We start from the raw sequence: 22,300 nt of genomic DNA on the forward strand, positions 1-22,300 counted from the left end.
GGAATAGCAGGCACCATTTTTAAGAAAATAGATCAAATGCACAATAATTTCATCCCCCAAAAATTTTGAGAAGCACTGGCCCAAAGCCTATTTGAAAGGATGTTCATTTTCTGACAAACTGGTTCTTGCAGGACATTGAGTTAAACGCTTCCAAACAGTCATATGTGAAAATCTCAAATTACTTAAGAAATGTATATACACACACACGCACACAAGATATTCACAATATACTTATATATTGTGTATATCTTTTTAACTATGATAAGCAGACACAGACTGCACTTTCAGTATGCCTACGTTCTTAAAATGACTCCACAGATGACACACATCATCAAGTTTATTTTGAAAGTATATGCATCTTTGTTCATAGATGCAGCTTTTGTACATATCCTTAAACAATTACAGACTGACACACTTGGTCAAAGACAAACATGATTGGGACATACAAACATTGCAGTATTTTCTGTACATCTCAAATTGCTTTCAGGAGGAAATCTTGTGAACGGCAACTGTGACACTGCCATGACTCCTCACCAAAATGTTGCTGAAAATCATAGAGGGAGAAACCACAATGTTTTATTTATTTTTTAATTGTCCTGGTAACACATAAAATAAAGAATGTGGACATTAAAGCTTTAGTCTAATTGTGTTATTTCCTAAAGGACATGGAAACACAAAAATGGAAACACTGATCAAAATTCTGCTCTTGGGGCAACACAAATGTTATTGATTCATTATTACATTAAAAAAAAACACAAAAGCTGACTTTCCAAAATAGCAAACGTCACTGGAAGTTTAGGGAGCTTCCCGCTAGGTGGCAGCATAGCCACACAAACTAAATTCAAACCAATATTGACGTTGTTATTCCGTCACATCCTGTAAAATATTCAATCTTTTGTGTAATTTAATTCAGACAGATTAACAAAGTTGGGGTCAGCGGCACTCACCCAGAGTCAGACTCCAGGCACACGGTGGGCGTGTCCGTGGGGTCTCTTGTCAGAGCAGCGGCCTGTTTGGCCAAAACGGACGCCACGCCCCCATGCTCATCCGACAGTGATCCGCGGCCTGTTTGGAGGTCAAGGAACAACGACAAATGTCAGCAACACACATCAGACAGCATTAAAGCCTACACATATCACAAAAATGCCCTCATACTTATTAAACATGTGTGACAATGACACTAAAAATCTATTCTATTCTATAGAATGTCTTCCCTTCACATACATACTTTCAATCTTCATATGAATTGAAATCTTAACACACTAATAAGTTGTTCTCAAACTACTCAATTTAGTTCCCTCTCAAACACAACTAAAATACTCTATGCTAACACACTAATAGATTGTTCTCAAATTACTCAATTGAGTTCACTCTCATACACAACTAAAATACTCTCACACGAGCGCGCACACAAAGACACTACTGATTCCCCCCCCCCCTGCAGGAATTAAAAAATTGCCAATTTTAGAGAAAATATTTATTTTGTGTGCGGTAGAGAATTTCAATTTTGCTGGCAATTCAGAGAGGGTGCGTGGGTAAATGGTGAGCTGGAGGCGAAAAAAATCGGTAAGATCTTAAACCAATTTTAGAACTCAACCAGGAAAAACATGAAAGTTGACTTACATGCCAGGTTGTGTCCTTGCTCGTCCGTACAAAGAACCCCGACCACTGCTGGATTCTTCATGCTGCGAACCAAGCGACGAAAGAGGGAACAAATCGAAATGTTCTTGGGTAAACACTAGACATACAGAATCAAACAATGACTATTGATCTCTTACGTGTCGTCAAGATGTTGTTCCAATGTCGACTCCATCCGCAATAAGGCTATGAAAAGGAATGTTGACCAGAATGAGAACCCTTGTTGGTGTTGTGATGCTTTTCCGGTATTGAATCAGCTGACTCTACACGTGATCACAGCTACGGCTCGCCACAAGGGCCTAAAAGTAAGAAACGCGTTTTGTCAAACGGCGGACAAAATTAATGTCATGTTTGGAAGTGTAAGGGTTACTATTCTTTTAAATACAAGACATACATTATACAAATATGAGAGTGGCAAAAGTACTTACACTCGTCACGAAAGTATAAATACATAAATAAATGGTAAAAGCACAAGAATTGATTTTGACTCCCTTAAAGGTGAAAAGGTACAAATATTTCCCTATAAAAGTAGAAAGTAGCAAACAATACTCTCATTTATCACCAATCTCTTCATTCGTGGTATTTGGGCTTTGTCTAGTGGTATGCAAAATAATCATTGAATTAAAAAATACATTTAAATGATGAATACAGTCAAACATCAGCTGTGAACACAACCTGCTTAAACACTTTTTGAAATAAATTCAGTTTTATACATTTTTCACTTTTTTGATATGGAGCATTTTATAATTCAGTTATATTTGTTTTTGAAGTACAACACATCTATTTTTTAATGTTTAACAATTTGTTTGTTTGTTTGTTTGTTTGTTTGTTTGTTTGTTTGTTTGTTTGTTTGTTTGTTTGTTTGTTTCATGTTGGTTATGATACTGTATTTTAAAGATTTGGAAGTTTCTTGGGGGGGCTAGATGGGCATTACTCGGTGCAAAGTTTGAGCACCACTGTTCTAAGACATCAGCATGAATTGTCAAACTATTGCTCACATGAGGCCTGGCATTGATCATATGGTATTGCCTTAATGTGATGGGCATAAACCGAGAGCGTTTTATTTGTATAGTGTAATGTTGATTGATTCTGAGGGCGAGTCAGCCTTAAGGCCCCGCTCTTCCTCAGTGGCGGCGCTGCTGACGGGGCAGAAATGACTCGATATGATTATGTGGCTGGTACATTGAAGGAATCCATCAGCGGCACTGCGGCAGGCTCGCATCCTAATAATACTCACAAAAGCTATACACTCAATCAAAAGGTGACACAGACACACACAAACACACACACAAACACACTTCATCAATGACATAGCGTTGTTTATCTGGCCACATCTCAACAACATTAGATCATTCAAAAGAGTCAAACCCCAAGTGTAGATCTGACCCATAGTTTTGTGATTTCCCCTGGCTCAAAGGTATTTGAACAACTAACCTTTTTTGATCAATTACATCTTGGAGGTACAATCACAGTGCTGCACAATTTACAATCTGACACTTTCCCTGGTGGTGAGCCATTGAAGTCAAACATGCATTTTATAAGTTTTGCTTTATTTGCTCAACTAAATAGCATCACGACCAAAACAAAATCAGTGAGGAAAATTCTCCAAAATGTTGACCACTCATGGAACAAATTTCAACACGCTGAACAATTGATAGTCAGATTATTTTACCTATTTTTTTTATTGAATTTTTGTTTGAATAAAAATGAACACAATAAGTATCTAAATGAGTTTTATTAAAATAAATGGCTATAAATGTGATTACAAAAGTGTCCACACCCTTACAAATGGGCTGTGGCTGTGTTTGGAATTAATCAATTACATTCAAACTTAAGTTAGAATGGAGTCGCACATGCCTGTCTCAATTTAACAAGTCTCTCACAGAAACAGATGTTTGTAAAAACTCAAAAACAGAGGAACCTCCGTCTGTCAATGCGTGGATTCCTGTCTGTGAGCATCTGATGAGGTAGCCGTGGGGGTACCTCACACACTGAGTGGGCGGGAGGTAAGCTGAGGTGAGGTGAGGGAGCCCGAGTGGATAAAGAGAGGAGCCGGGAGACGCACCCAAGTGACTGCTGGAAAGCTTCATAAGAGGATCCATTTCATCATGAGCTTCCAAGTAGTGCTGCTGTCCTTTCTCCTGGCATCTGTGAGCTGGTCCAAAGGAGCTGTCATCACAGGAGTGAGTTATTTATATATATATGGTATATGTGCATATATTTTCCATTTAATTTCTTTTTGAAAGTCGTCTTGGGTAATATTTATCAAACATTTGTTACCTCCAAAAGAATGTCTCGGAACAAAGTTTCTTGATTTGAAACATGTTTGCTGTAGATGGTCATTTCAGTTTTGCAGCATATGGGGGATTTTTCTAATTATCTAATATCGTGAAAAGAAAAGCAAATGCACCTTATTTACTGCAGCTTACTGGGTCACTTAAAGCACTCTTCTTCATTTGTCTCTGCATGACTGTATTATACTGCCGCCCTAGTGGCAAAGTTGCACACACCTGCAGGGGCAGCGATCAATTATTCATCATCTACAAACTAATCTAATCTTTTTACCGTTTCTTACATTTTCATATAGTACATATAATACTATAGAGTTAACGTACGTCTCTTTATTTCTTTTCTTTTTTTTGCAATGAATGTTGAAGGAAGCCAGAGTAACCATTGCTCGCCATACTAACCATGGATCCACCCGAATTATTGGGTACATTTGTCAAGCAATCCTGGTTTCATTTCCATTGACAGGTATATGCTGTGCTGCATTGGTGCAAATTTGTCAATATTAATAACGCAAAGCCACCCTGCAAATAAAGTTGATCCATTCCAATTTATTTGATCCGCTTCAATACAAATAGATCATGTGCCATGTGCCAATGCAATAGATGCCTTAAAGCACAGTCACACGTCTTGTTCTATTAAATGAAAAGCGATTACGCATGACAGCGTGGAGACCACATCCTCATCTTCCTTCACGTCCACCGGAGGTAAGGATATCCTGGCTAGAGTTAATAGCCGCTTGTAAATAGATCAGAGCGATGAAACCATACAAAATGCGCGTGGGTGCAATTCAACTAAAGCATCTTACATCATAGGTCAGGGAGAGCGGTCCGTTTGGCATTTTCCTCTTGTCACAACCCAGTTCTATAAACAGGGGTGCACATAAAAGAAGGCAGGATGCAAGAATCCTAGCCTTAGAACTGTGCTTTCAGTAGAAAAGGATAACCTAAATTAGGATGGCTGCCTTCTGGATTCAGCCGTGAGGGGCCTTGTAGGTAAAGCGCAATATACGTTATTAGCATCTGCGGTGTGACTGAGCTGTATCTCCCTCCAGGCTTGTGAGCGAGACATGCAATGTGGCCTGGGTCTGTGCTGTGCCGTCAGTCTGTGGTTGAGGGGCCTGAGGATGTGCATCCCGAGGGGTACCGAAGGCGATCTATGCCACCCGCTGAGCCACAAGGTGGGACACGCAGACAGTCATGTCATGTAAGGAAGGTATTTATTGAGCGCTGTGGCCTACGTCATTCAGACAGCAACGTCAGGTATTTACGGTCAGGGGTATGAAAAATATGGGCTGTAACTCTAGCTGGTCTATTTGGGATAGACCGAAAGTTAAGCTCAAAGCTATTCATACCCCGGCCCGGGGGTACGAAGAATCTCGGACCTCACTGTATGTATGTAGAATATGTATGTATACTGTATACGGATTATTCAATCAATTTGAAAAAGAAACTTGCATATATTTTTTCAATTTTGTAAATTACACTGCTCCATATTTTCTTTGCATTTTTTTAATCAGATGATTCTGAATCTGCCCTCTTTTTTCTCACATCGGATCTTTATCACCGTCATATATCATTTTTATTTTTTTTTTAAGTCAATGAAAACATAAGGCGAGCAGACAAATTATAATGCTTTTCTTCTCACGTTTTATCTCTTGGATTCATTTTTGCACTCAAGCAGGTGCCCTTTTTTGGTAAAAGGCAGCACCACACGTGCCCCTGCCTCCCCCACTTGGTGTGCACCCGCTACGCCGGAAGCAAGTACCGATGCACTGAAGACTACAAGAACATAGACTTTCAATAAAAGGGCCAGAGAATCCCTTTCAAGACTTTTGGGGACGAAAAACACATCCTGGCGACTCTTTACGTATATACTAGCAGTGTTGGGCAAAGTACCACCTGTCTGTCCATTTTGCAAATGTAAATGGTATTGATGTCAGTTGCACAATACATTTGACTTGTCTTGATTGTAGTCATGCACTTCATGCCTCAAGGAGCCATAGAAGCCACGTCAGACACTTTCAACGTTTTGTGACCTATTAAAGTATTTGTTGCTAATTTATCACAGGACTGTACACTGATCTTGCCAATAAAAGATGAAACGACATACCAGTCCTCGCTGTATTACATTATTTGAAGGCAAAAACAGTTGTTCTTCCTTTTGATGGCCAACATATATGAAGCATACCATTGATTTTCTTTTTTTTAAATTAGCTCTTTTTAGTATGATTTTTTGTTATAAGCTGTGTTTCTCAAAAGCCATTGACAGGAAGAAAAAAAGAATTGAGCTATATGACTCGGCAAAAATGTCTTCAAACTATTTGCTCTGATTTAAGGTAAGCCCGACACGACAAGCATATCATCAGAAAAAGACAATATCAACATTTTTCTTTTTATTATATAGCTAGATTTGTTCTTGATCAGTTAGTATAGCGTCAATCACCCATAAATGCTACAAAACTGTGACAAAAATCACTCAAATGTCGTCAAAACAATGATTCTGTAAACCACTTGAGGCTAGGAACGGTCCCTCCGTTTTTGTCATGAATGTCATACAGTGTGTCCGATTTTATCAGTGAAGTGAGAGCAAATAATGATCTTTATCTGGCTTGTCATTGTTGCACTCAAATGTCACAGACGTGACACTCAATCCACGATTAAATCGATTGGCCTTTTGAAAAACAGGCAAAAGCTTGGACTAAGAATAAAATATCGAAGCGGCTGTCTCGTAGCCAGTAACCAGACTCAAAGAAGAAAAAAGATGACATGATAACAGAGCTTAGATTGTGAAAAGGTCTCACAGGGAACGATAAGCACACAAATTAATTCTTTAGTCTTTAAACTGAAATTAGCCTGCTAAAGTCAATATATCCAAAAGATTAAGAAAAGGTTATTTCAGAGATCAATTGAAATAAAACGTTGCTACAAAACGAACAAAAACATCTTCACATCCCAAATGTTTTGCATGGTGGATGGCTGTTATTATACAATGGTAAACATTGGGATTTTGAAGCCGTATTAATTAATATATATAATTAATAATTTGTTTTTAAAGAACTCATTTGGGAGAAAACTGTTAATTTAATGCAACAATTTACTCTTGTTGCGTACTCTTTTTGAACATTATCACAAACTAACGCTGATGATGCTATTAGCTAAAGATAATTGTCACTAATACTGGTGATCAATTAGCCACACCTTTATAGCAATTATTTTATCAAATGGTCAGGGCACAATAAAAATGACTTGGGTGTTTAATTTCCCCACATGGTGGGTTGGTACACAGAATCTTGGATACAAATACAATCAAAAGTCAATTTTACATATTATAAGTAAAGTCCTAACGTTGCCCCTTGCGGTTGCAAGCACATTCACCGGTGGACAGCGAGTACAGAGTACTCTACCACACCAGCATCAGGTGCTCCCATGACATACAGCTCCCTTGGGAAGTCTACTGTCGCGTATATGACGTCAGACGTCTCCTATAAGCGCAAACAATGTATTTGTTCTTCTTTTGTAATTTAAAGGAAGAAAAGAGTGAGTCAGAGGGGTCGTGTTCCTCTTTTAACACCTACTATGGCGTCTTCTTTGGATGACTCAGGCGGACCTTTTGCACACTTGCCTGCAATGAAACCAGTGGATTAATTCAGGGGAGAAAACTAAAATTGATTTGCCCTGGCATTGGCTGCCTTGATCAAACTGGTTGGTGATTAGTGACCAGTCAAAATGGATAATAATAATAATAATAATAATAATAATAATAATAATAATAATAATAATAATAATAATAATAATAATAATAATAATAATAATAATAATAATAATAATAATAATACATGAAAAGCTTACCCAAGTGTTTGGATTTGGTTTTGCTTCTGAAGCAAAGCGCTCCTCCGATCACCGAGGCAACAACAACAATCATAATGATGGCGGCGAGGGTGGCAAAAGTCCAAATGGTTCTGCTTCTACAAGGGACAAAGCTTTAGAGCCATGCGAACCACTAAACAGATCCTACAGTGGTAGGATGTGAAGCATGTGATGATTCTGTCAGTACTGACAGAAGGTCCGTCAAACCGTCACTGCAGTTGTGCATACATGAAATGGTCACTGGTCACTTGTGCCACTTGAGTCCCGATCAACTCCGGGCTCTCGGTTATGGTCGGCAACGGGATCCGGTACTGCTTGTCCTGGTCAGCTGAGGTTCCTGACAAAAATTGGAAAATATAGCTCCTTGGTGTGTGCAAAAAGGTCGAGGGTTCCTGGCATCAATTTACAACTGTCCAACAGCTCGACATTGCTTTACTTTTTTTTTCTTTTAAGATAAAAATCCTTTAAGGATATCCACAACAAGCTTTTCTTGATGTTCAGGTCAGCAGACTGCTGACAGTGGAAGTTGATCATTTTCTGCAATATGAAATTGCAGCTTTTGTCTAGTCATCACAAAAAAGTCTATAGTTGTGTGAAGGGAAAGCTTACCAATGACGTAAAGCCAGTGATCCGCGTAAATGTAGGCGGGAGCGCCCAGCAGCACACATCTGTAGTAGCCTTCATCTTCCGTCTGTGCCTGAGCCACTTTGAACTCAATCCAGCTGTTTGTCTCCGTGAAGCTCACTCTTCCTCTCAGGAAGTCAGCGGTGTAGCCTGTACTGTCCAGAAGGGTTTGACACCCGTTTGAATACACCTTGCAGCACGACTTGACATATCCTCCGTAAAGTGGCGGGAACTCAAGTCTCAGGTAAATGTCATCAAACTCATGGACCATCTGCAAGCCGATGCATCCGGAAACATCTGGGGAACAAATATCATTCGTCAAGAAGCAGAGAACAACAGAACATAAAGAGTGTCGTGCCTCACCTAATGAAAGAAGGATCAGAAACTGCAGCTTCATTTTAAATCTCATATCATGAGAACACTTGGGGCTTTTTCCTCTTCTCTTTTGTCCTTGCAAACAGAAAAAAAGCAAGTTCTCCATTTAGTTTAGATGCACAGAATGACATTGACTTCCCATTTTAGCATTTAGACAGACTTAAAGGCGACATGGACTTTTTAGTGTCATGTGTTCAAAGTCTTGTGCCTCTCAACACATTTTAAACACGCAAACCTTTTAGAAGTAGTTTGGCAAAGGTATGACACAGCTAAAGCAACATAAATTAGTTTTCCTCCCACATACCAATTCCTGATGTTTATTTTTCCCAATTAACAAATGAAGAGACCCGTATAGGCAATATCAACCTTTTTTAATACATCTAATCTTAAGGAGAACGAAGAAATAAGAATTTATGGCGAGAAGTGACCCCGACACACGGAGCCCAATGTGGCGAGCGGCTCTCCAATACATGTCCATGATGCCTTCAAAACTAATGTAAGGACCATAAAAGCAAATTAAGTGTGCTGTAATTCATTAATTTTGACTAAAGAATGTCACAGTTTTTAGTAAACATCTGGGAACTTTTTATTCATCTTGCTTAAAACGGTTCTTTTATTTCATTAGTAGCTACCACATTGTTATACGGTAGACTACGATACTGTACAGAGCTTATTAAATACTTATAATTGCAATAGATCAAATCCGTTTATCAGAAAAAAATGACATGAATGAAAAAGAAAATGTACAGCTCTGTGAAGAAACTATAATAGACAACTATAAAATGATCCGTTTCTCTGATTTTACTATTTTTAATTACAAACCTTGAACATAATTCTCCAAATTTAAATATGAATGTTATTTGTAGAAAATGAAAAAAATGAAACATGATTAAAAGATCAAAATGTCCAGTGTTTATTTTGGTCTTATTTTTTTCCCCCAGAACTGTTTCTCAAATAGATGTTACATATATAAACTAAGATTTTTTTTATTTTATTTTTTTTGGTGTTAGCATGTATCTTATTTAAAACTTGAGATTCACAAGAAGAAAAAAAAAAAAAAAAAGTCAAAGCTATGTACAACATTTTCGATTAACATCTTTTTGGCATTCTAAAAATGAATAAACTTAAATAGACAAGACACTTTTCTCTCCCAAAAAGACATTCATAAACTGCCCTGCATACTTTCCAAATCCTTGGGGCAACAATGCGGCGCTCAAAAAATCCAGACAAACTGCATGAACAAACAGATAGGTGGCACGGCAGATCTACTCTACAGTGAAAGCGATAATGTCATAGCGGACGCCCTGCTGCTGCTGCTGCGGCTGCTGCTGCTGCTGCTGCTGCTCCTGCTCCTGCTGAAGTTGCGCCATCTGCTCAGGCGTAGCTTCCGTCGTGTAAACCTCCTGAACCTGCGCCTCCGCTATCACTGGCGCGTCGGCTACCGCTGCAACAGACAAATGGAGTTTGGATTTGCTCATGTCACTGTACTTGGATAGTAAAGTCCTTTTCTAGGTGGTTAAAGTTTGGGAATCACCGATGAAGGTCAAGAAGTCAAAACATCAAGCCATCTGTTTTGTGAAATCGAGGGGAAACCCATGAAAACGTAACTTTTCAATTCCCTTTTTTGAAACATAAAATTGGGGTCAAATTGATTTCATTTGAGATTAAAGTTTTACAAATTAAAGATATACTGGATCACATCATATGAAATAAAACAAAAATGTTGACGATGGAGCAATTTTCTGTATTACTTGAAGTTTCCAAAAGAGGCAGTTGAGGAGTTTCTGCACTCCAAGTGAAGAAAATGAATGTCATAATTTTGATTTGAATGTTTTTATTTTTTTACCCTGTGTCATTTCAACTGTAGCTTGTAAAGCACCATTCGTTTTCATCGGTTTACTTATTATTCATAATTTATAGTTAGCCGCTGGAGCATCTTTGTATGAAAAAAGCCGTTGATGTTAATCTTTGCATGCATTTGTAATGTTGGACAGGAATGTCATATGCTTGTCACTTTTTTGCGTGTTTGAATTTAACATTAGCAGTCACCATGTTGTGACTCACGCTGCGCATCTTAGAATAAATCAATAAATCCGTCTAATCAGAGTACAGACCTGTGACAGCAGAGTGGGCGGCGGACTCTAGAGCCTGCTGTTCTGAGGCAGCAGCGGGCAGGTACTGGATTGGATTGTCGCTGCTGACCTCCATCTAAAAAGAAAGAAGTGGAAGGAAGAATTGCGGTTTTAGTGAAAAACGCAAAACCTCAAGGATATTGTTTAAATATTTAATTAATTTTTTTTTTAAAAATTGCCCCGATGATATGTTTGGCACAGTTTTCACAACCCTGATGTCATGGAAGTGTGCCTAGTGGCTGGGTCTTGTTACGCATGACCCACCTGGACATTCAAGATTGGGATTGGAACACTGGTCCCCTGAGCCCAGAGGCATCCTATTGCATGATAATCCATTCCAAAAAGAGTCAAGAGTGACTGCTTGGAAATGTAACCATAGCCGAGCCCATTTTATGGCATCACCTGTTGCTCCTGTAGAAAGCCTTCTTCATGCTCGTACTGGATGATCTGTCCATCTGGTATCTGAGGGACATTTGCAGCAGATGAGTCTCAGGAGCATCAGGCACAGCCCTCGGGTCAAGCGTGACATGCGCTCACCTGGATGTGATTGCCTTCTGCTAGCACGACGTACTCCTGCGGGATTAAGTGCTGCACGCCATCCTGGGAGATGATGTACTGCACCTAAAAACGGAGAGTGCAAGTTGGTTCTGAGTATGGTACCTTGGTAGTCATCCAAGTCAAGCAAAAGATCTCCAGCTCCTCACCTCGGTGACTTGATTGTCTCCAGTCATGAGGTGCTGGACCGTCTGTCCGTCAATGGTTGTGATCTGCTGGATGTATGTGGTCTCCTCCTGATGGAGGCAAATAAAGATGTTATCACGTGTAGCTTAGCGTGAACGTGAGGGTTGCACTACCTGGTCAGTTAGGGACTGATCTTGGGCCACGATGATGTGCTCTTGACCCAGAGCCTGCAGCTGATCTGTGCTGATGACTGCCTGGTGGGCATGCAAGGCTGTAATACACAAGGTACAAATGTAACCCAAAAGTGAGCTTTGAATGTGATGTAGGCAAATAGTTTTGTGTTTATGCATCAAGTGTGGTGTTTTACACTGCAGCGTGGCCAGCGCCTCCTCGTCGCCATTGACTACGATGGTCTGCTGGGATGCGGCACCCCGGCTTTTGCGTGTGGTGGTCTGTTTCTGGTTGTGGACACGCTCCTTGTGGAACTTGAGGTGACCATTGCGATTGAAGCTGGAAAAGCATGTGCTCGTCAGACCACAAAAATATACTGCGGCTGGACGATTATTTGACTTTAATCGACTCATTCAAGCTTATTTGCAAGTCAGATTTTTAGATCTGCAGTTTTAGATACACCCGAGATGACGATGGACCAGAAGCAAGATACACTACTTGGGTTGGTCGCCAGTCAATGGCAAGGTAGAAACTAGTCTAAATTGAAATCATTCATTTCATTCATAGAAAAACCAAAAAGAAAGTTTGCCTTTTGTTCCTACCTCTGTCCACAAAGGTTGCAAGAAAATGGCTTCTCATTGGTGTGTGTCAGCAGGTGTCTGCGCAGATCCTTCCTGTTCTTGGAGGCAAAGCTGCAGTTGAGGCACTTGTGAGGTCGCAAGTACGAGTGCAGCTCCATGTGAGCCTGAAAAAAAACATTTTGCAGTTACCCAAACTGTAGAACTGATGTCAACTCCAAACTTCCACGGCTTAATTTCTCATGGCAGTTTACGAGAAACTCTTTGGAACTTTGCAAGAAAGTTTCAAGCCCTCAGCAGCTTGACTTGCAAGTGATCCAAGTTCAGACTCACCCAAGTTTGTCCAAGTGCAGCTGCCATGCCATACAACATCTGTTGCTGATAACCATGCAGCCTTCTGTACCTACCTTAACCTCGGGCCAGGAGCTTGAGGTGAAGTCACAGTCGTGGCACCTGAAGGTGTTGGTATCCACGTGCGCCCGCTTGTGGTTTTCCATGTCCGAGCGGCAGTGGAAAGACTCCGTGCATATGCGACAGGAGAACCTCTTGCCGCTGACACAGGGTGAGGTCGTCGCGGAAGGAGATGACGGTGCTTCGCTGCTGAGCTGCAAGTGAAAAGAAAGGTGAGACATTTTCAACAATTTTTTTTTTTTAATAATAATAATAATAATAATATTACCTCCACCTGCAAAACACCGTCAGGCAAACCAGAAGCTAGGTAGAACTTGTCACTCTTCAGGCTCTGTTCCTCGGATTCCTGAACCTGATCGGTGTTCTCATTACTGAGAAAAAAAATGTATAAGAAAATGTATTTGGCATGTCACAAAAAAGATGCAACCTAGATTTACTGTCACCGCTCATTGGTTAGAGTTCAGAACTTACGCACGTGGAAGAAGAAATAAATAATGTTCGGCTTTTGGACACATGGACAATTTCAGGGCCGAATTTTGGGGACCAATAAGTCCCTGGTTGGTAGCTATTTTTAAGTCAAAAAGTCATTTGAACATTTGAGAGATTTTCAGCCTTCCTTCACAGGGCTCCAGTGTGTCAATATTGATGTCAAGACTTTCAAACGAGGGTGCCGTTGCAAATTTGAAGGTAACTTTGCTAGCAAGCTCGCGTCTGTTAACATGTAGTCAGTGTTACTGTTATTTTGCATTTGTTAGACAATGTAAGAGTCTTGGAAATGAGTCAAGGATAAAAAAATAGAAATAAAGGTAGAGAAAAATTATTTTTTTAGAGAAAATTTGGGGAGGGGGGGGGGGGTTTCTGCCTTTTTTTTCCCACAGAAAAAAAATTCACAAAGTCATACCCGAAAAGACACAGAAAGTCATTTGAAATCATTCCTTCACCTGCACTCAGAGCTTTGGACTTCTTCGGTCACCTGCTCCACCACATTGAACTCCCCTTCATCTGTGTAGGTTTCCATGCCGATCTGAGCGATTTCTTCCGTCTCTGCCTCATAGGCCTCTTGCAAAACGGTGTCACCGTTCTCAGACACGTGGACTGTGACGACCTTGTGGGCCTGACCCGATGCCGCCGAAATAGCGCTCCACGTTTCTTTCTCGAGAGCTTTGACATCTGTGCTGCCATCGGCCTTGAGCACCGTCACCTGGGGAGCACAATCAATGTCATGATGGTTGAAGGATTATTAAGGTCACAAGTAACGTTTGCTATTTGAGCAGTGTCACCAACTTGTAAGGCGTCTCCGACCAGTTCCCGGGCGTTGCTCATATTTAGCAGCAGGCTCAGGGCATTCTGGGCAGAGAGCTCACCAGATTCAGCTGGGGAAGACGCAAACACTACTTTCAGTTTTTCTGTTCAAGTACGGTGAACCACATGAAGTTACTCAGTTTGTCCGATGCTAAATAGACTCCTTTTTTTTTGCCGGTCAAATTCAAATGCTATACAGTGGACAACCCTATAGTTGGTGTTCGACAGATTTTTTTTCAATATTTTTTTTTTTTTTTTTTTTTAATAAAAGAACCTAACACACATTTCTTAATGGGGGGGAGTGACTTATCCTCAGTGAAGCATGGAATTCAAGAGGTAACACGGGAAATGAGATTATAGGTGTTTCAGGAAAAACAAGTAAAAGAAGAAGTTCAATATTGTGAAATGCCAATGTGTCTAACCATGTTCGTAGATGATGGTGGTGTTTCCCAGTGCATCCTGGGATACTGACGCATTTCCCATCCCCTGAATAGCTTCAAGAGCTGCAGGGTCCACTGAAACCTGACAGATGCAAAAACAGAAGAGCATGGTTGCCTCTTTCCCTCATGACTGAAAATTTAATTCAAAGCAGCCATGTGGACTCACAATGCCGTTTGGCACGACTTGAGCTGCCTCCTCGTCTTGCTCTTTTTGCTCCTCTACGTGCTGCAGGGCATAAAAAGGCTTGCGACGTGGCTTGGTCTCAGTTGCCGGGTGAGCAATAGACCACTCCTCGAAAGCTTCCGGATGGCGACACTGCACGTGGAGCCGCAGATTTTTGCGATGTTTGGTCCCAAAGTGACACATAGTGCAGGCAAAGGGCTTGTCTCCTACACAAAAACATATTTACAGAGCAGCCAAAATGAATAAACCTGCCGGTCCAAGTGCCCAAAAACCAATGGTCTGTTTACATCTAATCAAACTGACCTGTATGTTTAATAGCCAGGTGGGACACAAGGAAGTCCTCTTTGGAGGTAGTGTATTTACAGTGCTCGCACTTGTAGGGTCGATCACTGGTGTGGGAGAGCTGGTGGTTCAGCAGCAGCTTCTTGTTGGCGCAAGTGTAGTCACAGAATTCACACTTGAAACTGATGAAGACGCAACACACACGGTTAGTCCTGACACACTGAGCAAAACATAGCTAGGAGGCGTTAACGTGCTTGGAAATAAAAAGAAGTATGAAAAAAAAGATGTTTCTTAGATGGTGAAAAACAAGTGACATTTAAAGTTTTGAATGGCAGTGTATATGCGAAATACAGTTCTAAATCGATAAATGTCTAGGACCTAGCCTGGTTGAAATATTTGAAAATAAGGAGTTTTGATCACACTATGAATACAAAAAGAGTGCATGGTACTGACGTGCTGTTGCCCACGCTCTGAAGGTGCGTCAGGAGGTGCATTTTGAATGTGTAACGCTTCTTGAAGGATTTGCCACACTGAAAGATCACAAAAAGAAACAGATCACATTTTTAAGACAGGACAATAAAAAGCTGAGGAGTCCCTTAAAGGGCACTATAATACTTTTCCCCATTGGCGTGCTAATATGCCATGATGACATTTGGGCTCGGCGGACCTTATCACACATGTGAGGCTTCTCTGCGCTGTGGGTCTTCATGTGCTGAGTCAGCCTCTTCTGCATGGGGTAAACTTTGTGACACATAGGACACGGGAACTCTGTTACCGTCACCAGCGTCTAAAAGGCAAAACACAGAGTTGACTTAGTTAGCTAATTTCACACAATGTGTGGACAGACAGTGAAGACACAACTTTTTTAATTGAATTGCCAAAACTTACCACATCTGTCTTTTTTTTCCTGGTGGGTGTAAAAATAAATAGTTAGAAACTGTCAAACAATATATTCATGTAGTATAGTCAAAACCAGGGGTGGGCAAAGACTCCATTGGATTTTTAAAACAGACAGCTCGTGCCAAGATGAGGCTAAAATGAAAGTCAAATGTTTATTACAAAATTATGAAGTCAATTTTGAAATATAATGAACCAATTATTGAATAAACTAAATCTGATTCTTTCCTACATTGGGCTGCCAACCACTCCAGGGTGTAATGAATTTGAATTACTAACCAGTTTTAGAGGGAAAACTGGAAAAATAAAAAAGGAAAAATAACAATTATTAATTAATTACGACAGAATTCTTGAGAACGTAACTATTTGGCTACTTTGCCAACCCCTGGTGCACACTGGCCGGTGAGACTTACTTCTCTTTGTCGTGAATCGCGGCGTGACGAATGACATCTTTCCGGTAAACACTGGAGTACTCGCACTTCTCACACTTGAACGGCTTCGTACCCTCGTGGTTGAACATGTGTTCCTGCAAAACACATACACGCGTACCCGACATGACACTCACGTACGCAAGCTGAAGGGCACGCGTGTGATTGAGCGCCTTTGGACCTTGAGCGAGGACCAGCGCTTGCAGCGGTAGTTGCACTGGAGGCATTTAAAGCGCTCTGGCTCGTTGCCCTCGTGGGAATCCACGTGGAAGCGCAGATCTTCCTGCGTAAGGAAGCGTGAGCCGCAGATCCAGCAGCTGTGAGGTCTCAGGAGCGGCTTGAGGGATTTGTAGTACCGACTGAAAGAGGAAACTTGGCATTACTAGGCATATCCAATTTAGTATGCCCGCCCTAGCACTAAGGTCTCTTGTCCATTGCTTGACCTTCTGTCCATTCTTTAACCTTACGGAGAAAACGAGAAGAACCCTTGAACCTCGAAAGATGACACGTACAGCTAAAAATGAAGAAAGGCATTTACTTTCGACTCAAATGCTTCTTGTATTTCTTGCGGAGAAAGCACTTTGAGGGGCGTCCTCGTTTCCTCTGAAAGAACTCTTCCTGCTGAGAGTTGGACGAGGGGTCTTTGTTCTCCGAGTCCGACTGGCTCACCACCACCTCCACCTCTTCGTCCCTGTCGGCCGCCAGAGCGCCGTCGTCGTTGTCCAAGCCCGAGGAGCTCGCCTGGTCTGCTGTGTTGCTGTCGGAATCCACTCTTGGTTTTTTCGCTAGACTCTCTGCCTCTGTAGGGAGGGACAAATACAGGTGGGTCACACTAGGCAGAGAGTGGGGCTCCAGCAGCAAGGCTAGATTGAAACAATTTTCAATCTTGCAATTGCGTGGGCACTGGGGCTTGACTTGACTTTTTTGCCATAGCAACTTTGAGGAAAGTTACTCGTACCAGTGCTGCAATGATTTTTGGGAAAGGGACCACCCACCTTGGCTGTTGTCATCTTCTTCCAGGATGTTGTATTTCCTTGGACGGCCAACTTTACGCTGAGGACGACCTTGAGAGGAGGAAGAGATCGGAGGAGTGTGTTTTTTCAAAATGGCAGGTAGTCTTCCGTGGCAGTCCTCTTCCGCTGGGTTATAGTTGCTGTCCTCTGAGGAACAAATTAGCAGAGATGAGATTAGAGATAAGTGCCTTTTTTATGACCACAATTATCAGGAAGATCAAGATAGTAAGAAAATACAGGTCGACATAACAGTCACACTCCAAAAAGCATTGCAAAACATTTGATTTTTCATTTCAAACAAATATTTTAGCAAGCCGTCTCTACCTTTTGACACAGCCCAGGATGTACTGAGCTCCACCCACCCAAAGTGAGATTCCCTGATCAACTCGAAACACTGACCTTCAGAATCATCAATAGCACCAGCGTCTGGAATCTGGTCTTCCTGGTCGTCATCCTCTTGAGCTTGATGAGATGCGGATACCTTCGGCTGCATTGCTCTCCTCTCCGCCGCCACCTCTTCCTTCTTCCCTTGGTCTGCCTGCTGAGAAGCCGCCGTGGCGCTTTTGGGAGGCCGGCCACGTTTGCGCTTTGTTTGCAAACCCCCTTAACACACAACAGGGGTCATCAATTCAAACTTTATACGAGGATTATAACATACTCCACACCTAAATATCAGTTTTTGAAGTCACCACGCCTTTGGCCCTCACGTAACATCTTTTTAACCATGCTGACCTACCTGAAGGTTTGAAGTGTTTTTCCCGCATGTGGTTAATCAGCGTGTCTTTGGAGACGCTCTTGTACGGACACATTTTGCACTTGTACTGCTGTACAATCACAACTTCCATCATCTCCTCCAGCTCAGCCAGGTTGGGCGGCCGGTCTCCGGAGCCTTCGGCCACGGCCGTCGCGTTCGCTCGCTGGCCCAGGGCGGCTTCCACCTGCCGAGGATCGTCCCGGCTGGCTGAGCACTGCGGCGCAACATCTGACTTGTAGTTGGCCGTGTAGGTGCCGCTGCTGCTGATGTAGAGACTCAGCTGGCTCTGGCTGCACTCCGCCACCTCTGGGACCCCCCCTGAATCTGCCGTGTCTGCCACAGGGTGGTCTGACGAGGAGCTGTCCTCAGTATAGAGGGAGGCGTCGGGGCCATTGCTGTTCTCCGTATAACAGGAATGCTGGGGTTGCTGCTGCGGTTGATCGGGATCTTGAGTCCGCTCGTCGTCGTCGTCGTCGTCATCACGTGTCCGGTAACGGGAACACTCGGGTTGCTCAGAATCGGCAGCGGCGGTGTACTGCCGGCTCATCTGCGTCCTGTGATCCGCGCTGCTGTCGATGTAGGCGCGGGAGTGATGCGGCCGCTCTCCGTCGTCCACAGCGCACAAATAGCGGGCACTGCACTCCACCACGTAGTTGCCCCGGCTGGTGGGGTTTGAATCCGCCCTGCTGCATTCAACATATCCGGGCAGGTCTTGGTCACTGTTGTCGCCACTGTAGTCGGGGAAGCCCGACTGGGAGCGCGTCTGGTCGGGTTCTTCAGAACACTCTGCGTAGGAAGGGGAGGACTCCCCTGTTTGGTCTGGGCCATCTGCACCGCAGTCCAGGTACTGGGATGGGTGAGAGTGTTGGGGCTGATCAGGATGACTGCTGCTGTCTTCTGGGTAGCCAGAGTGTCCCGGCTGGTCGTCGGGCTGGTCGGGCTCCGGGCTCCTCTGCATGTCTCCCTGGTCCAGACAGGTGGACGTGGGACCCTCGGAGAGTGCCTCGGTGGCTATTCGACCAGACAAGACCGAGGAAGACATGTGGGCTACCATCGGAGCACCTAACGGAGACACAGATGTGAACACCAGATAGACTAACTGCTGCGCCAAATTATTCACACATAACATTTTCAGGACCTTGTAGTATGAGATACTGCGTTGGTTCTGCATCTCTGTCTTCTGCACTGGTTACGGCTATGCACCCTATTGGAAAGAGGAGTGAAAATAAAACCTATTTGCTTTTGCCAGCAATCCAAACAAAACAATTTATGTTGTCTGTTCTGCGGCAAGATAGGAACGGGGAGATACCATTCAAGATGTCAGGGCCAATGGTGGACTCGATGATCTTGTCAATGGCTGAGCCCAGGTCAGACGAGGTAGAGGCAGTGGAGTCGGACACCATCATGGCTCCTTCGGACGCGGCGGCGCTGGAATGAACAAGCACTTGGGCCGACTCTGACACCAGCACCGACTGAGTCACAGTGGACACGCTGGAAACGCTGGTGGACTGGGCAACCGAAGAAGAGTCTGGGAGGTGAACGGAGGACACTCGGACGTCCGTGCTGGAGCTTGTCTCCGGGATGAAGACCTTGAAGGATTGAGGTGATGTCATCGCTTGGCAAGCTCAACATTCATAGGGGACGTGTTTGGTTTTTTTTTTTTAAGCAAAAAGATTCTTGTTTTTAAACAGCGTACTTTAACGTCTATTTTGTTGTACCCTAAGTTAAGTTAGGTTTTTGTCCGTTTGTTTATCACTTTTGATTATTTCTTTTTGGCTTTCACTACTAGTTATTGGACATGCAGCACATCAACCTTTTCCTAACACATTAACTTGCAATATCTTACCACAAGTCCCTCGGAGCTCTGTCCCACATGACAGTCCGACTCGGGTGGTTGAGCGTGAGAGGAAGCAGCGTCGCTGCTGTCAGCCGACATGGCCTCCGACGACTCCATGCCCATCCCGCTTTCCGACGGCTCCTCCATGCCAGCGGGGCCTGCATCACTACTGCTTTCCACCTCATTCTCCTCAGAATCCATCACTACTGTACAAGGACGTATGAGATCAGTGTCTGCACAGACAAATAATACTTATTAAATATAGGAGCATTTTATGCAACTATGTTACTGTAATTTGATTATGATAAACAATTCCTTAATGGGAAAGTTTCACCTTCAAAAATTCGAAATTATTAGTATATTTTTTGAAAGGTGACACTATTTTGCCTTACCTAAGTTTGAATGAGTGAAAATATTAGAAACATTCAATGTGAAACCATTTCGGATTAACGGTATGTTAAATAAAATGGTCATAAAAGTGATGTGATCATCAAACTAACTACACCGAGTAATAATAAACTAATAACACCCAAAGTGTATGTTCTCATGCTTTTATTGGTAACATCTTATAAGCACTCATAGTGCACAGTTGGGAAACATATTCGAGTATGAGGCTAATGACTTCCTCAGGAGCAAATCAGTCAGGAGTCAGTTATCCTAAAATTCACTCAGTGTGATGAGATTGGTTAAAGCTGCCTTGGCTTTCAAACATCACTTTAAGAAATCCAGTACAGTATGTATAAGTACACTTTAGATGAATGAGCTTTGTATGTATGTAATATTGGCTATTTAATTTGTAAACAAATTGTTTTAACAAAATTTGTATGATTTATACGGAAGAGGATTAGGGCCAGTGAAGAAATAAAAAAGTGGGTCACAGAATTCGGACTTTAAAGTGAGAATTCCACATTTGAAGTCAGAATTCTGACTTTGAAGTGAGAATTCCCACTTTCTGACTTTCAAGTATTCTGACTTTAAACCACTTTAAAGTGAGAATTCTCACTTAAAAGTCAAATTCCGAGAATAAAGTCAGAATTCTAAAGTCAGAATCCTGACTTTAAAGTGAGAATTCCCACTTTCTGAATTTAAAGTCAGAATTCTGACTTTATTCTCAGAATTCTGACTTTAAAGTGGGAATTCTGACTTGATTCTCAGAATCCTGACTTTAAAGTGGGAATTCTCACTTTAAAGTAGGAATTCTGAGGGGGGAAAAGTCAGAATCCTGTGACCCACTATTTTTTCTTCCCTGGCTAATCCTCTTCCATAGACTCACATGCAATGCATTTGATGTGCATTATTAGTAGTAGTAGCAACTCGTTTTCATCTTAAATTTTAATGCAGTGTTCATTTTCAACCTGTGCATAATGTTACAGTCATTTATAATATTAAATAGTTATTAAGGATAGAAACCTGAGTGGTTTGGTTGAAGACTTTGGCCAACCACTCTACTACAGTTGAATGTTGATCATGAAGGTGGTAGTTAGAGAGCCAAGGATTTGCTTTCTCGGTGGTACTTGGTGTAAACGTTTGAAGACTACTGGGTTGCATGTTTGTCACCGTAGTTCACTGGTCGTTTAAGCACAACGATAGATATTGAGCATGAGCTAAACTGCAAATGTTACTTATTTCCGAATCTCTGAGATATTTTCACAAATCAGGCAATAAGAACGTTACAAATGAATTATAGAAAGCCTGGTGGGGGTTGAACAACAACCGTGGCTTGATTTCCTTGTCTTTAAGACTTGGTTAGCATTAACCTCATACACCATTTACAGATAATGTTGGTCAAACATTATACAGTAAAGCCCAAGTCTGTTTGAAGGTTGCCGGACAAACGAACATATTTAGCGGTCTCGGCAAAGTCGACGTTTCGGTCGCAAAAACATGTAGGGAAAACAAAAACGGGAGTCCTGTTCTTGAGTACTTTAGCATGCAGTAGCTAATGGCCTAGCTGCCCTTGATCCTGCCTGCGCCGCGTCGCCATTTTCCAACAGGCGATAGTCTATTTACATCAGGCATTCTCGGAAGCTCATCTGGGGACCTCGAGGGCCTCAAGCTCCGCCAGACAGCCCAAACGCTCTCCCTGAACAAAATAAAAATACGCAACCTACCCAGCAATTGGCTGTTATATTTTTCTTACCGTGTATTTGGGAGTGGATACGTGTCCTTAAGCGTAGCGGCGCTAAATAGTACAGGCATCGGTAAGACGTAATTGTAGCTTCTTTCTAGTCGGGCGCTAAGAGAATCTCCTCGCTTCCTGTTCCTGTGGCCAAGTCTTATTTATTGTTTTGATAAACCAATTCGTTTTACAGACGTGCCGGCAAATTCAGGCAATCGTTGGCTACTCGTAGTCTAACTCTGTTGATGGCATTTGATGAGTATTAAGTGTAATATTCGG

At 42.2% G+C, this 22,300-nt stretch overlaps 4 protein-coding genes across 10 annotated transcripts; 1 reads left to right on the forward strand and 3 right to left on the reverse strand.

Annotated features, from left to right (window-relative positions):
• Positions 1–319: 319 nt before the first annotated feature.
• Positions 320–1,917, reverse strand: lamtor5 (late endosomal/lysosomal adaptor, MAPK and MTOR activator 5). The gene is made up of 4 exons (XM_061302855.1): positions 1,779–1,917; positions 1,624–1,685; positions 948–1,065; positions 320–544 (listed from the first exon to the last, which is right to left on the reverse strand). The coding sequence occupies exons 1-4, from the start codon at positions 1,811–1,813 to the stop codon at positions 484–486; spliced, it is 276 nt and encodes a 91-aa protein (XP_061158839.1). The 5' UTR covers positions 1,814–1,917; the 3' UTR covers positions 320–483.
• Positions 1,918–3,682: 1,765 nt separating this feature from the next.
• Positions 3,683–6,033, forward strand: prok1 (prokineticin 1). 2 transcript variants are annotated; one of them, XM_061302868.1, is made up of 3 exons: positions 3,683–3,821; positions 4,979–5,104; positions 5,608–6,033. In XM_061302868.1, the coding sequence occupies exons 1-3, from the start codon at positions 3,747–3,749 to the stop codon at positions 5,728–5,730; spliced, it is 324 nt and encodes a 107-aa protein (XP_061158852.1). In that variant the 5' UTR covers positions 3,683–3,746; the 3' UTR covers positions 5,731–6,033. The 2 variants fall into 2 exon arrangements, 1 of the variants encoding a protein (XP_061158852.1); XR_009718521.1 differs by lacking the exon at positions 3,683–3,821 and adding an exon at positions 4,675–4,915 and having other exon boundaries at positions 5,605–5,741.
• Positions 6,034–6,304: 271 nt separating this feature from the next.
• On the reverse strand, positions 6,305–8,941 carry LOC133170017 (uncharacterized). The gene is made up of 6 exons (XM_061302648.1): positions 8,781–8,941; positions 8,403–8,714; positions 8,022–8,130; positions 7,776–7,891; positions 7,502–7,548; positions 6,305–7,408 (listed from the first exon to the last, which is right to left on the reverse strand). Exons 1-6 carry the CDS (start codon positions 8,896–8,898, stop codon positions 7,298–7,300), a joined length of 813 nt encoding a protein of 270 aa, XP_061158632.1. The 5' UTR covers positions 8,899–8,941; the 3' UTR covers positions 6,305–7,297.
• A 637-nt stretch (positions 8,942–9,578) lies between these two features.
• LOC133169413 (zinc finger protein 335-like) lies at positions 9,579–22,232 on the reverse strand. Of its 6 annotated transcripts, none has more exons than XM_061301613.1 (28): positions 22,043–22,232; positions 19,912–20,105; positions 19,375–19,654; positions 19,204–19,269; positions 18,048–19,127; positions 17,711–17,914; positions 17,294–17,458; positions 16,837–17,098; positions 16,480–16,657; positions 16,284–16,396; positions 15,862–15,880; positions 15,641–15,760; positions 15,427–15,503; positions 14,995–15,155; positions 14,674–14,897; positions 14,490–14,589; positions 14,050–14,138; positions 13,707–13,966; positions 13,034–13,136; positions 12,762–12,959; positions 12,379–12,521; positions 11,973–12,115; positions 11,779–11,876; positions 11,629–11,715; positions 11,462–11,545; positions 11,327–11,386; positions 10,907–11,000; positions 9,579–10,236 (listed from the first exon to the last, which is right to left on the reverse strand). In XM_061301613.1, exons 2-28 carry the CDS (start codon positions 20,101–20,103, stop codon positions 10,058–10,060), a joined length of 4,779 nt encoding a protein of 1,592 aa, XP_061157597.1. In that variant the 5' UTR covers positions 20,104–20,105; positions 22,043–22,232; the 3' UTR covers positions 9,579–10,057. The 6 variants fall into 6 exon arrangements, with proteins under 6 accessions (XP_061157597.1, XP_061157576.1, XP_061157586.1 ...); XM_061301592.1 differs by having other exon boundaries at positions 19,912–20,108; XM_061301602.1 differs by having other exon boundaries at positions 19,912–20,135.
• Between the last annotated feature and the right edge of the window lie 68 nt (positions 22,233–22,300).

The sequence above is a fragment of the Syngnathus typhle genome, linkage group LG2 (genome assembly GCF_033458585.1).
Source record: "Syngnathus typhle isolate RoL2023-S1 ecotype Sweden linkage group LG2, RoL_Styp_1.0, whole genome shotgun sequence".
Lineage (NCBI taxonomy): Eukaryota > Metazoa > Chordata > Actinopteri > Syngnathiformes > Syngnathidae > Syngnathus > Syngnathus typhle.